The 15410-nt window shown below is 42.0% G+C and overlaps 1 protein-coding gene across 5 annotated transcripts in view; it reads left to right on the top strand.

Moving 5' to 3' along the window:
• The window catches only part of ADAMTSL3 (ADAMTS like 3), a 516054-nt gene that overhangs the window by 274241 nt on the left and 226403 nt on the right, over positions 1–15410 (top strand). For all 5 annotated transcript variants that reach the window (XM_056572133.1, XM_056572130.1, XM_056572132.1 and 2 more), the window contains exons 4-5: positions 8758–8885; positions 15195–15240. In XM_056572133.1, coding sequence (XP_056428108.1) covers positions 8758–8885; positions 15195–15240 — 174 coding nt within the window. The remainder of the gene's footprint in view (positions 1–8757; positions 8886–15194; positions 15241–15410) is intronic.

Here is a 15410-nt window from a genome sequence, read left to right as displayed (position 1 = left end):
TGTCGAGGTGCCCCCCCCCCCCCCCCCCCAGGCTCTAGGGCCCAGTTGCAACCCTCAACCTCTCACCCACGATCTCTTGGCTACTGTTGCTAGCAGATGTATATAGTAATTGCCTTCATTTTATTCATAAAAGTCTGCCCAGCTGCTATTCATAAAATGGACATAGACAGTAGTCAGTTCAGTGATGATCTACATATGAAAAAAGGAAAATAAATTTAAATTGCATTCTTTAGCTGTGGCTAAAAAGTTGAGCTCTCCTGGCACTAACTCAGCATGGTGCACTTTTTTAAAGATGAGAGGTTTTATGAGTGTTAGTTACTTCACAGAAGAGCAATGTCTTGTTCTTTAGCCTCCAGGGTGCACGACACATCGAGCATGCAACTCTTGAATGGATCACATTTCATATTCTTTCTTAGTAAAAAGAACAGAACTTTATTTTTTTTCAGAGAAACCGTGCAGAGAGGAACTGTGAACACAATTTTAAGTTGTTAACATTGTCAATATGAAATTGTAAGCTGAATGGTTAATGACATTTTAACAATCAGTAGTTGTCTGGCTCATACACAGTACCATTGTTTTTAAAAGAACTGTGAATTGAAAAGGACCATTTGGTCTTTGCTTTGTACCATTCAAGGTTCAGAATTTTCCACCTATGTTTTCAGCAATATGCCCTATATTCCTTTACTAGAGAAATGTTTACACTGATAGACCGACATTTATCATTGTCTTTAGACAGTTTTTTGTCTACAAAAGTGGCAAAAAAAGGGTTTACTTAGTAAAGTAGGGTTTACTTGAGCCTTTTTTGCGCCTTTTGGTTTATACATTTCTGCTGATTTCGAGTTGCAATCCACTGATTTTGGCAATACGCTTGATATGGAAGGGTTTTATGACTTGCGCCTTTTTCTAAAAGTCTCTAAATCTACACCAGCCCAGACTTAGCTTTTTGGTGTATGTGAAGAGAGAAATTTCTGAAAATGTGACCTGCACAAAATGTATCAAATGCTCAGTGATCATTTAATAAATTTGGTGCTCCTACACATTACCAGCACACAAAAAAAGGTGTAGAAAATGCTTCACTTACACCTACAATGATAAATGCCGGCCACTGTCTTTACCTTTTACTGCAGTCATCATCTTGTTATGTTGAAACCACTGTCCTAATATAGATAGCAAAACACAATAATTTTGCCAAGCTACCCAGGCAGTGTTTAAACAGCTAACTAACGGCAAAAAAGATGTGACCATGCTGGGTCATTATGCTTCTGTGGCCACCAGTGTGGCCACCCCATATATCACCAAAGTGTTAAAGGGGTATTCCGGGCAAAAACATTTTATCCCCTATCCAAAGGATTCTATGCGGGGACTGCGTCTCTAGTTTCGGTAACCTCCAGGGTTTCCGGGACTGGGGACGTGACGGCCGTCACGCCCCCTCCCATAGACATGAATGGAGGGGATGTGGCGTAACATCACGTCCTCAGTCCCGGAAACCTGGAGGTTTCCAAAACTGGAGATTCAGCAACCACATAGAATGCGGGTGCTGCGGGTGCTGGAGGTCTCAGCAGCGGGCCCCCCGCGATCAGACTCCTTATCCCCTATCCTTTGGATAGGGGCTAAAATATTTTTGCCCAGAATTCCCCTTTAAGTTAAGGATTTGTGTAAAATCAACAAAGGCCAAATTGTGATGTCAATGCCGTGATGGGTCAAAGCTATTTTTGAAGCTAAAGTGGGACATAAACAATGTAGGCAGGAAACCTGTCACTAGTTTCATGCTGTCTGAACCATGGGCAATGTGAAATACAAGCTCACTTATCAGAACGATCTATGATTCAGCCAGTAACTTCAGCCAGGAATGGGGCTTTGAGTCAGTGGGTGGTCTACCGCCAATTATTGACAGATCTCTTACTATACAGAAATAGGGAGATTTCTATCAGGGCCAGTAGATTACCCAGATGACGTAGAGCCCCGTTCCAGGGCCAGAGTTACAACCATGATTACTCTGAGCAAAAAGAGTTCTGCGTCACCAGCACCAAAAACAGAGACTCTGGATCTTGATAAAAGTTGATGTTTTATTAGTACCCCAACATGCAGCGTTTCGACTACATAAGCATTTGTCAAGCAGCATGCTCAACAAAGGTTACTGTAGCCGAAAAGTTGCATTTAGGGGAACTAATAAAACACCAGCTTTGATCAAGGTCTAGTCTCTGTTTTTTGGTGCTGTGACGCAGAACTCGTTTTGCATATGGATTTCTGAAGTGGTGCTTCAGATGGTCACCGACACAACAGATGAATCCAGTGCTATTCTTTTCCCAGCATCGCTTGTATGATTACTCTGAAACAACACATCTATGCAAAGTGAATCATAGATCATTCCATAAAGGAGCCTGTCAGGCCCAAGGCCTGATTATTGAATCCTACATGTGTATTATAATTGTATCTGTGTGTAATGTATTATCCAAGACATGGGTGAGGGGTCATTCAGACGGTGCATCCTTTGTTTTTGTGTATTGCATTTTATTGGGGGTCTGGCTGTTTGGTATCTCCATTGAAGTCGTGCACCCTGGTCCCATCATATAATCAAACAGAATAGGGGTCAGGAAGAGAGATGCCCCACCTGGTGGGATCAGAGGGAAGGGGGGGGGGGGAGTGGAGTTTCCCTCCAAAGAAGCAGAGATAATATTTAAAATGCTGGACTCAACTGTTGTTCAAGGCTGTGGCAAAAGCTGACAAGAGCTGGACTCTCACTCACATGGACAGCTATATCATCATGCTGTAAGAACTTCATCTTTTGTTTTCTGAACTTGCCTTGCTAAACTCTTTTATATATTTTTGTACCTGTATGTCATTTGTTTCTGTATTTTTATATACATAGCACAGTGATACCTTTTATCAGATTAAATGTTGAATTAATCAGCTCTGGTCTTTGATCTCTAAATATAGGAGCTCACCTTTCTGAAGGAAGCTCTGGTGAAACACGTTTATCTAAGGGTTAATTTGGTGACTTGCTGGGACTAGTAGTGGATACCCAGAGGTCTGGTGGCCTTAACCCTTGCACCATCCCACTCTCTCTAATGTCTTGGCTGGACCGATAGGGTGTGATCGTGACAGAGCCTGTCAGTGTTTTATTCTGCCCATAGTCCTATAGAACCACGTCATTGACACCGCTTCATACAGAGTATAACAGCTTTCTCTTAGATTCATCTAGTGTGATTTGTCCTTTGCTTAAACCTATGCTAACTCACCAGATTCAGGAGCTTGTTATAAATTGCTTTGCAAGCTGTTGCTGAAAACCCAAAAGGTTGTGGGGTTAAACGTCAGCTGATTCAACTGGGAGGAATCAGAGCACATATGATTTCTGCACAGGACAAAATACAAAAATAAAAGCAGCATGCCAATAAAAACACATTGTGATGCTTCAAATACCACTTGGATTAGTGCACAGATTGGCAAGGGAAGTGCGTTTCCCTTCAAACCCTAGTTTTATGTTTTTTTTAAGCTTTTAAGGAAATCTTTGAAAAATGCATGTGTCTCCATGAAAATATGTGTACGAGGAATGGACATTTTAGTTTTTGAAAACCTTTGGTAAAACTTTTTAACCCAATTAGACTGAACACTTACCTAACAATAAGATTGGGTTTGTATATGTGTCTAATTGTATGTTTATTTTTTTATTTACGTTTGGGAATACATAATTTGGGAGATTTATTTTAAAAATGTCCAGAGGAAAAGTTGCTGAAATGCCCAATCTAGTTGGTTGCTATGGGCAACTCAGCAACTTTTCCTCTGGACAGGTTTTGATAAATCTCCCCCAATATATATATATATATATATATATATATATATATATATATATTAGTTGTGTAACACAGAGTTCAAACTTGAAGCCCCTGGGTTAAAAGTATAATGAGTATATGTATTATACTAGCATCCTCTTATGTGTGAGTGAGAACTTCAGGTCACCTCCTGCTACAGGGCCTGAGTGTGATACATTTTCTCTGAATAACCACTTTAATAATGTTATGTCTAATTCTTTCATATACACATTCATGTGGACTTGCATTCAGTGAGAAATTTATTAAAAAACATCTTTCATCATTGCTCCCAAATTTCTGCATAAAGAACAGAACAGATGACAATTTTTGTGCAAATAAGCATTTAACAGTTTTTTTTGCCAAAATTATATTTTTTACAAATTAGAAAATTGCATTATGACCAAATCCCTAAAAGAGTCAGGTAGTATGGGAAATAAAATGCCCAAAGGCTATCTCCCTAATGACACCATTTGAATGGTCGAACCTCTCAAAACCTTTTAGAGTGGAGTACACATGCTTGACCCCTACTCCATACAGCTTGTCTTCCCTGAAACTGTTTGATGGGGACTGAGGTGGATGAGGGGGCTACCCCAACAGTTGGATCCCTTCGTATTTAAAATGAATCACTTACCTTTGAAAGTAATGGTTGGAATATTTTTTGTTAGTAAATGTGCTCAGTAGTTAAACGGGTACTTCGCTCCTAGACATCTTATCCCCTATGCAAAGTATAGGAGATAAGATGTCTGATCGCCACTGGGGACAATCACGATATCCGTGCTGCACCGGACGTTCGTTTAGAGCATTGGGTTCAGCGCCGGAGGCTCATGACGTCTCGGCCGTGCCTTGCTCATGACTTCACAGCCATGCCCCCTCAATGCAAGCCTATGGGAGGGAGCATGAGGGCCATCACGCCCCCTCCCATAGACTTGCATTGAGGGGCATGGCCGTGACATCACAAGCTGGCTTGACCATGACGTCATGAGCCTCCGCCATGCATCACCAGTCATCCGGCATGGAGCGAAGTTTGCTCTGTGCACCAGATGTCTGGGGTGCCGCAGCAGATATTGCAGGGGTCCCCAGCGTCGAGACCCCCTTGATCAAACATCTTATCCAACGGATAGGGGATAAGATGTCTAGGGGCAGAGTGTCCCTTTAAGCATGGGTAGAGCATCTGTAAATAATAAATATTCTAATCTGCAAGAAACCTAAGCAGGTGAAATTATACAACCGTACTAGAAAATAATGAAATATTTCAAAAACAATTTATCTATAGAAACTATAAGAACAAATGACTCCCCAAAATGGACACTATTTGTGGTTTTAGAAACATTGGTCTCCTGGCTGTTTGGATTTGTCCAGCCCCTGCTTAAATAAACAGAAGACTGATGGAAGACATTCTTTTTCCTGCACTGTTATTTGCATATAATTAATGAACTCAGTATGTACTGTAATTTAAAATATGTATCATGAGAAAAAGCACCAATTATCGCACCATTGTGAAGAAAGTCTCTGCTTAATGTCATAGCATGCTATTTAGCTGAAACTATGCATTTTATAAAATACTTGTGAACAATAAATCATTAATTTTGTGCGGTTGGAGCCAGTCTGGTTCTCGTCAGATGGTGAGTGCCTTGCTATGATTTCCTAGTCCTCTCACGAGATGGCTGGCTCTGTGTTGAACGCTAGTGGCAGCTCTGGGCATTGGGAGGAAGGCCCTGCTGCCTAAATAAACATAAACTGCTGCAATTAGGAATAATTAGACCACTTAATAATTTCCAACCAAATAAAAATACACAGATGCTCTGTCCATACACTTTAAGGCTATAAAGCTCTAATCAACTTAATTTTCCTATAATTACAAGAAAATTGGAACTAAAGCTCAAAAATAAAATGCAGTGGAGCACCCTGAACTAGGTGAAGAAGACATAAAGATTAGTCAAAGTTTGTATATGGACATTTAGATACAAAAAGTGTGTGTTTCTTTATGTATATACTGATTTATTTTTTTCCAGTACATTGTGTGTTCTATGCAGGACCTTGGATAAGCTCCTGTCCTAAACATGTAAAGACATTTACAGCTTCCTGCAGCTTTTTCTTACTTTACTATGATAAGACTTTCTATGGCTGTGTTAGTTACCTGCTTGTTTTTATTTGAAGGGGTTGTCCGAAGGTAGGGGAGTTGTGAGCTATCCCCATTCTGCTCATCTCCAGTGCTCCCATGGGGTCTCTGGTGTTCTGCTCTGGTCCCCAGAGCAATCCTCATACTGAGCTGCATTGTGGGGTATTGGGCCTGGAAAATACCCAGGCCCAATTCGTCATGCTGTAGCTCAGCGAATCGCTGTGATGTCCCGACCATCTTGGCCAGTGATTGGCTGAATGGAAGTATGACATATTGGGACTGGGCGCAAGGAAGAATGCCCGGCCCAGTATATTACACTGTCGCTCAGACAATCAATGGTGGAGGCAGAACATCCAAGGGGCTGTGGCCGTCCCCATTCACCTGAATTATGACAGTTTATGCTGGAAAACCAGTATAAACTGCCGTTGAACTCATACCGAGACTTCAGCATGGGCGCACAGGCTCACTGGATGTTTCTATCCTTCAAATCCATATAAATCAAGTGAGCCTGAGCAGTGGCAGGGGATCCTGTGTGCTAATGGAGGCCTAATAAATAGCCCCCTAAGAATTTCATTTGCCTGCAGCCCCACCATAGGGAAAATAAAGCGTTACACAGAGCATATTTAAATCAATGTGAGAGGGGCTGTTTCTACCTGCTCTCTGATCTGGCTTTAACATAAGAATTCTCAACATAAGACCCTCTGTGAACTGTTATTGTTAAAGGGCTCCCAGCGTAGGGAAGGGTGAAGTCAGCTTGAGGGTAGGTTTTCACACAGGTTTTTTCCTGGTGTTTTTTGAAAACTGCCGCTGCAGTTTGTGAGCCAGATGTGTATTCAGAACGAATGGGGAGGACTTATACTTATCCTTCCTGCTGGATCCACTTCTGATTTAGGCTCAAAAACTGTAGTGGCAGTTTTCCAAAAAACGTCAGAAAAAAACCTGTGTGGAAATTCAGCCGATGGGAGTCACAAATGTGTATTGTTTAAAGAACACAGGCAAATCAAAACAAAACTAATATGTTTAGTTAGTGTCCGGACATCCTACAGTTTATTTTGGTATTGTTAATGTGAGCCTGAGCCATAAGCCTATCTAATTCCAGAGATGATGATCCATGAGCTAATTCTTCCTGAAGGTGAGGATATGTATACTCACTTTTACTCTTAATACAAGCAAGATCAAGTTTGGGGACATTGCACAAGCGAGGTTAAAGTGTACCTGTCATTTGCAAAAACTTTTTTTATAACAACATTATATGTATATTTTTTATATACATTGGTTAATTTTTTTTTTTGCATATTTGGGTGAAAAAATGCTGTCCCTGCAGCTATTGCCTGTGTGTCTCTATGAGAAGTCCAAATACAGGAAATGAGGGCAGGACAAGCAGGGCTCTGTGTAGGCTCCTGGCTTGTCAATCAACCTGCTCTGTGAGTCGGGGGTATGTCATAGAGCCTCAGTGCACAATGCCTTGCTGTCCACAATGCACAGAGCCATGCTTGTTCTGAGTGTACAGAGCCCTGCTTGTCCTCAGTGCACAATGCCCTGCTTGTCCTCAGTGCACAGAGCCCTGCTTGTCCTCAGTGTACAGAGCCCTGCTTGACCTCAGTGTACAGAGCCTTGCTTGTCCTCAGTGCACAGAGCCCCGCTTGTCCTCAGGGCACAGAGCCCCGCTTGTCCTCAGTGTACAGAGCCCTGCTTGTCCTTACTGCACAGAGCCCTGCTTGTCCTCACTGCACAGAGCCCTGCTTGTCCTCACTGTACAGGGCCCTGCTTTTCCTCATTGTACAGAACCCTTCTTGTCCTCAGTGTACAGAGCTCTGCTTGACTTCAGTGTACAGGGCCCTGCTTGTCCTCAGTGTACAGAGCCCTTCTTGTTCTCAGTGTACAGAGCCCTGCTTGTCCTCAGTGTACAAAGCCCTGCTTGTCCTCAGTGTACAGAGCCCTGCTTGTCCTCAGTGCACAGAGCCCTGCTTGTCCTCAGTGCACAGAGCCCTTCTTGCCCTCAGTGCACAGAGCCCCGCTTGTCCTCAGTGTACAGAGCCCTGCTTGCCCACAGTGCACGGAGCCCTACTTGTTCTCAGTGTACAGAGCCCTGCTTGTTGTCAGTGCACAGAGCCCTGCTTGTTGTCAGTGCACAGTGCTCTGCTTGTCCTCAGGGTACAGAGACCTGCTTGTCCTCAGTGTACAGAGCCCTGATTGTCCTCAGTGCACAGAGCCCTGCTTGTCCTCAGTACACAGAGCCCTGCTTGTCCTCAGTGTACAGAGCACTGCTTGTCCTCAGTGTACAGAGTCCTGCTTGTTCACAGTACACAGAGCCCTGCTAGTTCTCAGTGTACAGAGCCCTGCTTGTCCTCAGTGTACAGATCCCTGATTGTCTCCAGTGCACAGAGCCCTGCTTGTCCTCAGTGCACAGAGTTCTACTTGTTCACAGTGCACAGAGCCCTTTTTGTCTGCCCACATTTCCTGTATTTTGTCTCGGCACAGAGACACAGCTGCAGGGATTTTTTTTTTAACCCAAAAATATACACAGTTTTTAACCAATGTCTATTAAAAATATACATATATTGTTATTATAAAAAGTTTTTGCAAATGACAGGTACACTTTTAAAAAAAAAACTGGCATCATGAAATACACCAGATTTAAAGGTACAGTTGTCATGGCTCAAGCTGTTATTTTTATCATATTTTTTCAAAGCATTTTATTTTGCATTACTTCACTGTTGTTGCCCATGCTAATTGTAGTCAATGTTGATGCTAAATAGAGTGTAAAACTTTGAAATGCTTATTATGCTAATTATTATATATTTATTTATTTTTACATTTTTATTGCAGACTTCCAGGATAACCCGTTCTGACAATGACAAAGACAATGGCTGGGATGCCTGGGGGAGCTGGAGTGACTGTTCAAGGACCTGTGGTGGAGGAGCATCTTACTCTTTGCGAAGATGTTTGAATGGCCGGTTAGTATTTCCATATCATGGGAATCAGTTCTTGCCTTATCTCAAATAATTTTTTTCCTTTCCTAGTCTCTACATATACTACAGGATCTCCCACAAGTGAGTTCTCCCCTCACATTTTTGTAAATATTTTATTATATATTTTCATGCGACAACCCTGAAGAAATGACACTCTACAATGTAAAGTAGTGAGTGCACAGCCTGTATAACAGTGTTTATTGTTTGATCCCCTTTACATAAATTAACACATAGCAAACCGTTCCTGCTCTGGACAGCTCCTGTCAGACAGAGGTGTCAGCAGAGAGCACTATGGTCAGACTGGAAAGAACTACATAACTTCCTCTGGAGCATACAGCAGCTGATAAGTACTGGAAGTACTTAAATAAAGTTAATTTTCAAATCGTTTTAACTTTCTGGCACCAGTTGATTTGAAAACTTTTGTTTTCCACCAAAGTTCCCCTTTAAGCCTCTTGGGCATGGAGTTAACCAGAGCTTTACAGATTGTCACTGGAGTCCTTTTCTATTCCTTTATGACAACATTACAGATCTGATGGATCTGCCTTCCCCCACCTTTCATTTCAAAATGCCCCTCAGATGCTTAATAGGGTTTAGGTCTGGAGATATGCTTGGCCAGTCTATCACTTTTATCCTTAGATTCTTTAGTGGTCATCTTGGAAGTGTGTTTGGGGGTCATTATCATAATGTTGAAATACTGCCCTGTGACCCAGTCTCGGAAGGGAGAGGATTGTGCTCTGCTTCAGTATGTCACAGTACATGTTGGCGTTCATGGTTCAGTTTATGAACTCTAGCTTCCCAGTGCCAGCAGCATTCATGCAGTCCCAGACCATAACAATCCGACCATTATGCTTGACTGTAGACAAGACACACTTGTCCTGTACCTATGCTTACACCATCAGAACCAAATAAGTTTATCTTGGTCTCATGTAATCACCGGAAATGGTTCCAGTAATCCATGTCCTTAGTCTGCCTATCTTCTTGCGCTTTATCTTTATAATACGCTTTCTCCTGGGACTATAGCCATGCAGACCAATTTGATGCAGTGTGCAGCATATCAACTGAACATGAACTCTGACACACTGCCATTTCTGCAACAATGCTGGCAGCACTCATACCTCTTTTTTCCAACTTCTTGGTATGACACTGACCTAACTTTTTTGGTCGTCAATGGGGAGGCCTGTTTTGAGTGGAGCCGGTCCTGTGCAACCACTGTATGGTCTTGGCCACTGTGCTTAGCTTAGCTTCAGGGTCTTGACAATCTTCTTATAGCCTAGGCCTTCTTTATGTAGCACAACAATGCTTATTTCAGATCCTCTGAGAGTTCTTTGACATGAGGCGCCATGTTAAACTTCCAGTGACCAATATTAGAAAGCATGATAACATAGCACTTTGAATAAGCCCCTCCTTTTCCCCTTTTTCAAATAAAATAATGTAAACAAAAATAAACAAAGACATATGTGGTATTGCCACATGCATAAATGCCTGAACTATTAAAATATAATGTAAATTAAACCTCACGGTTAATGGTGCAGACATAGAAATGTTCCAAAGTCCAGAATTGTGTATTTTTGTCACTTTATACTCCATAAAAAATGCATAAAAAGTGATCAAAAAGTCCCATCTAAACAAATATGGTGCTGATAAAAACTACAGATCACAGAACAAAAAAATTACACTCATATAGCCCTGTATATGAAATAAAAAAGTTATAAGGGTCAGAAGAGGACAAATTTGAACACACTTAAAAAAAAAAAAAACTAAAGTGCAAAAATGAAAAACCCTGCATCCTTAATTGGTTAAGGGCATATGTGTTTGACTTTCGAGGCACCCCTCCTTTGCTGTTGGACAAATACCTGTTGTTGTTGGCTACCCAAACTATATGGGCACTACTAGCAACAGAGGGGCCTACAATAACTTCATGGGGGCACATGTGCTTATAATTATTTGGGAATCACAAAACGAGCACTATTACTGTGTGGGGCAATACACATGGGGAAGTTGAGAAGAGGTGGGAATTATTGTGCTAAAGAAATCAGAAATTATTGTTCTGGCAATCTGCATATTCTTTGGTCAAAAAATTATTCCTTACTTAAATCACTAATGAAGGTCTAACTCACTTTTACTGTCTTTGAAGTTTAAAATAGAAATAATAACATTTGGGTGGGTCCCAGGGGTGGGGGGGGGGGGGGGTCTAAGGGGCGGCGTTGTGATGGACCCTAGGGGCAGGCCATGGGGGGGGTCTGGACATGAGCTTTGTAAGAGGCCTCTGATTGCGAAAAGTCCAGCTGCTGTGTCCCCCGCGGTCTCCAGGCCAGCCACGTGGCCGTACTGAACACGGAAGCTTGGGGCTTCCGTGTTTGTGACTTCACACCACGCCCCCTCCATTCATGTCTATGAACAGCTAGTACACAGCTGTCACACCTACTCCCATAGACATGAATGGAGGGGGCGTGGTGTGAAGTCACAAACACGGAAGCCCCAAGCTTCCCCATGGTCGCCCGTCATCCCCCACAGAGCGGAGTTCGAGAGGGGTCCCAGCGATCAGATATCTTATATATCCTTTTGATAGGGGATAACATGTTTAGGAGCGGAGTACCCCTTTAAGGCCGCCTTATAATATTGAATGAAATTGCAATAAAATAAAGTTCTTTATACATAGAAATCAGCTAGCCCCTCTGCAGACTTTATATGTTGGGGCTATGCTCTAGTAGTGTTACAATTAATAAACATAGAGTGTAATGTATACTCTAGGGCAATTCTATATTGGTAACTGTAATAATGTGGTATCAGCAATATGATTTATGAAAGAAATGATGTATAAAAGAAATGTAAGAAATTATTTCACGGAATTGTTTGCGCAATGTGCAATATCAGAAGAAACTGAAATACATATTCTGTTAACAGATTCATTCTGATGTATTAGCTGCTAAGTGAAGAAATGTCTAGCCTGCTTGTTTTTGACTGTCATTTCTCATCCCTGGGATTCATAAAAGACAGAAAACAACCAGACCGAGATTATTCCTAAAAACAAACACCTTGGGTCCTTTATGTTGAGACATTACCATTGAATTATTCTGTCTAAACATTAATATATTAAACATTAATTCCACAGTTTAGGTCAGGGAACCAACCCCCATGCCACATGTGACCTCATGTTATTATACCATGTAGACTGTCATAAAGTGTCACTGCCAATGAGCGTGCACTCCCCTCCATCAAAGAATTACATTACCAAATATCCATACAGTTGATATCACCAAAATGAAAAATTGCTTTTTGTAGAATCACATAATGGTTTTGGAATTAAAGAGTACCTGTCACCAAAGGATCCATCCTAAACTAACTCACCCTATGTTCCCTAAAAACTCCTAACACCCCCCTGCCCTTAATTTTTTTGGGGGGAGCTCTAAAAAGTTCTGTAACATACCTTTATTCTTGCTCACATATTGTGTTCTCCAGGCAGGAGGAAGTGGGCGTTCCCCAGGAGGCGCGACGTCACTGAAGCCTGCTGGGGGACCGCTTCCGCCCTCTTCTCTCTGCTACGCTGCACTGAGCTTCAGCCGTCACGCGCTGCTGGCTGGCTCTCCTTTAGAGGGGGCAGAACCTGGTGACACGGCCTTGTCTGGGGGAGCGCACCATGCGGTGGTCACAATGCTTGCTGCTGCCTGTCTGATTGTCAGGCAGTGAGCGAGAGCTGTGCATTGCTATGTGCCGAAGCACTTCCTGAGTTTGGTCTCCTGCCAGGCTGGGAGGAGACCAAACTAAAAGTATTAGTTGCGTCAGAGAACAGAACAGAGCCACTAAGTGGGCATTTTTTCAAATGCATTTAAAACATATAAAAGTTTAAAAAAAATTACAGAGTGATTAGCAAAGTGTCTTTTAATTACATAAGCAACAATATAGTAAAGGTTTCATTTGGTGACAGGTACTCTTTAAAGAGTTTTTCTTAAAGGGGACCTGTCATATCTCCTGACATGTCTGCCATGGTTAGTCTCCATAGAAGAACAAGGCTCTATTCATCTGGAGGACAAAGTTGGAGTCTCAGTGTTCAGACCCCCACTGATCTGCTTCTGTCTCATATTTAGTGTCTCAGTTTGCTTATACAGTATGTAAATTTCACCTGTACACATAGTACACATATGTGTATATACATATATAGACCCCTTTTGCCTTCAGAACTGTCTTCATTCTTGTGTCATAATTCCTACAAGGTGTTGCAAAAGTTACTCAGAGATTTTGGTCCATATGGACATGATGGCATTACACAGTTGCTGCAGATTTGTCGACTGCACATCCATGATGGATTCAGATCTAGTGACCATTGGAGTACAGTGACCTCATTGCCATGTTCAAGAAACCAGTTTGAGATAACGTGAGCTTTGTGACATGGTGCATTATCTTGCTGGAAGTAGCCATCAGAAGATGGTTACACTCTGGTCATAAAGGGATGGGCATGGTCAGCAACAATACTTAGGTAGGCTGTCGCCCAAGGTGTGGCAAGAAAATGTCTCCCACCCCATTATACCACCACCAGCCTGAAACATTAATACAAAGTAGGATGGATCCATTATGACAAATTCTGACCCTGCCATCTGAATTTCTCAGTTGGAATTGAGACTCATCAGACCCAGCAGTTTTAACAGTCTTCCGTTGTCCAATTTATAGTGAGCATGTGCGAATTGTAGTTTTAGTTTCCAGCTGACAGCAGTGGTACCCTATATGATCTTCTGCGGCTGTAGCCCATCTGCTTCAAGGTTCTAAGTGTGTGTTCAGAGATGGTATTCTGCATACCTTGGTTGTAACAGTTACTGTTGCCTGTCATCTCCAACCAGTCTGCCCCTTCTCCTTGGACATTAACAAGATACTTTTGTGCACACAACTGCTGATCACTGAATATTTTCTCTTTTTACAGACCATTCTCTGTAAACCTCACAGATCATTGTGAGCAAAAATCCCATTAGATCATTTGTTTCAGAAATACTCAGACCAACACCAACAACCATGCCCCATTCAAAGTCTTAATCCTATTTCTTTCCCATTATGATGCTTAGACTGAACTTTGGTTAGTTGTCTTGACCATGTCTACATGCCTAAATGCATTGAGTTGCTTCCTATTAACTTTAATAGGAAGGGCATGCTATAAATGATAACAGTTATTCTTCTATTTGGCATCTTATTACAAGTATGATTTATTTTTATATCAGTGGTTTGGCTAGGGTCACATGTGCTCTTTTACTTTGTTTTTGTTCTGCAACTTGTTCATCTCAGAGAGAAATATGGAAAACTGAAATTAGAATATGATTTTTTTTTCATCACTCCCTGCAGACTCCTTTCTACTCTCTGAAATCTATCGGCAGTTGCTATTGTTCCCGCACCGCTGTGCCTCTAACATTTGTTGGGGTACCAGTTTGAAATCTGCAGTCTTTGCAGATAAAGGCTGGGTTCTCACTTAGTATTTTGGTCAGTATTTGTAGCCGAAATCAGGAGTGGAACCAACACAGAGAAAAAGTTTATTGGTTTTCGCTAAAATGACTTACCGAAATACTATGTGTGAACAGTGCATCCATTTATATAGAGTTTACACTTCAAATCTGCACCCAAAATGCGATCCAGAAAGAGCATATAGCAAATGTTTATTACAGTAGTGATAGACTCTCTTTAATGTAAACAAAATCAAATATATAAGAGAACATACAGTGGCACCGGTACCTTAAATAAGCAGCTCTATGAGATGGACTACAGCCAAACCAGGTCGGACAACCAGATATATCCAGCGGCGGCGGTGCTAGTACAATGTAATGTAGCAATCAGTAATAAACAAAGCTAAAGGACAAACAGGCGTCCTGCACTCACCGCATAAGATCTGGCTATTCAGCTCCCATCTCGGGCTGTATCTCCGGCAGGGACTTTAAAGACCGTGTGGAGCGCTCAGAGGCGACTGCCGGTGGTTTCACACATAGGAATGCGCTTCATCTGGCCTCATTGAGGCCGGATATAGCGTATTGCTATGCATGAAACCGCTGGCAGTCGCCTCTGAGCGCTCCACACGGTCTTTGAAGTCCCTGCCGGAGATACAGCCCGAGATGGGAGCTGAATAGCCAGATCTTATGCGGTGAGTGCAGGATGCCTGTTTGTCCTTTTGCTTTGTTTATCTCTTTAATGTAACATTACAACCTATATGCACTTATAGCTTTCTCAAATTAAATTGTATTAATCATTAAATTGAAAAGTATAGATTTGACGGGACAGGATGTGCTGTCGTGATTTTCTGACTTCCACAACATTGTATTTCAGGAGCTGTGAAGGCCGGAACATTCGCTACAGAACATGCAGCAATAACGTAAGTCTGAATGCCATTATTAATTTCCTTTCCTTTATTGTCTCCAAGTTCGGAGCTGTAAATTTGGTGCAAGTCCCTGTCTCTGTTTTCCTATACTCCTTCCTTTACTTCACTTAAAATAATCGACAGCCCAGAGCTTTGAACTCACACTTCCCGATAATGTCTCTCCT

The sequence above is a fragment of the Hyla sarda genome, chromosome 4 (assembly GCF_029499605.1).
Source record: "Hyla sarda isolate aHylSar1 chromosome 4, aHylSar1.hap1, whole genome shotgun sequence".
Classification (NCBI taxonomy): domain Eukaryota; kingdom Metazoa; phylum Chordata; class Amphibia; order Anura; family Hylidae; genus Hyla; species Hyla sarda.
The sequence above is the reverse complement of the archived record's forward strand: the minus strand, read 5'-3'. Positions and strand labels throughout refer to the sequence as shown.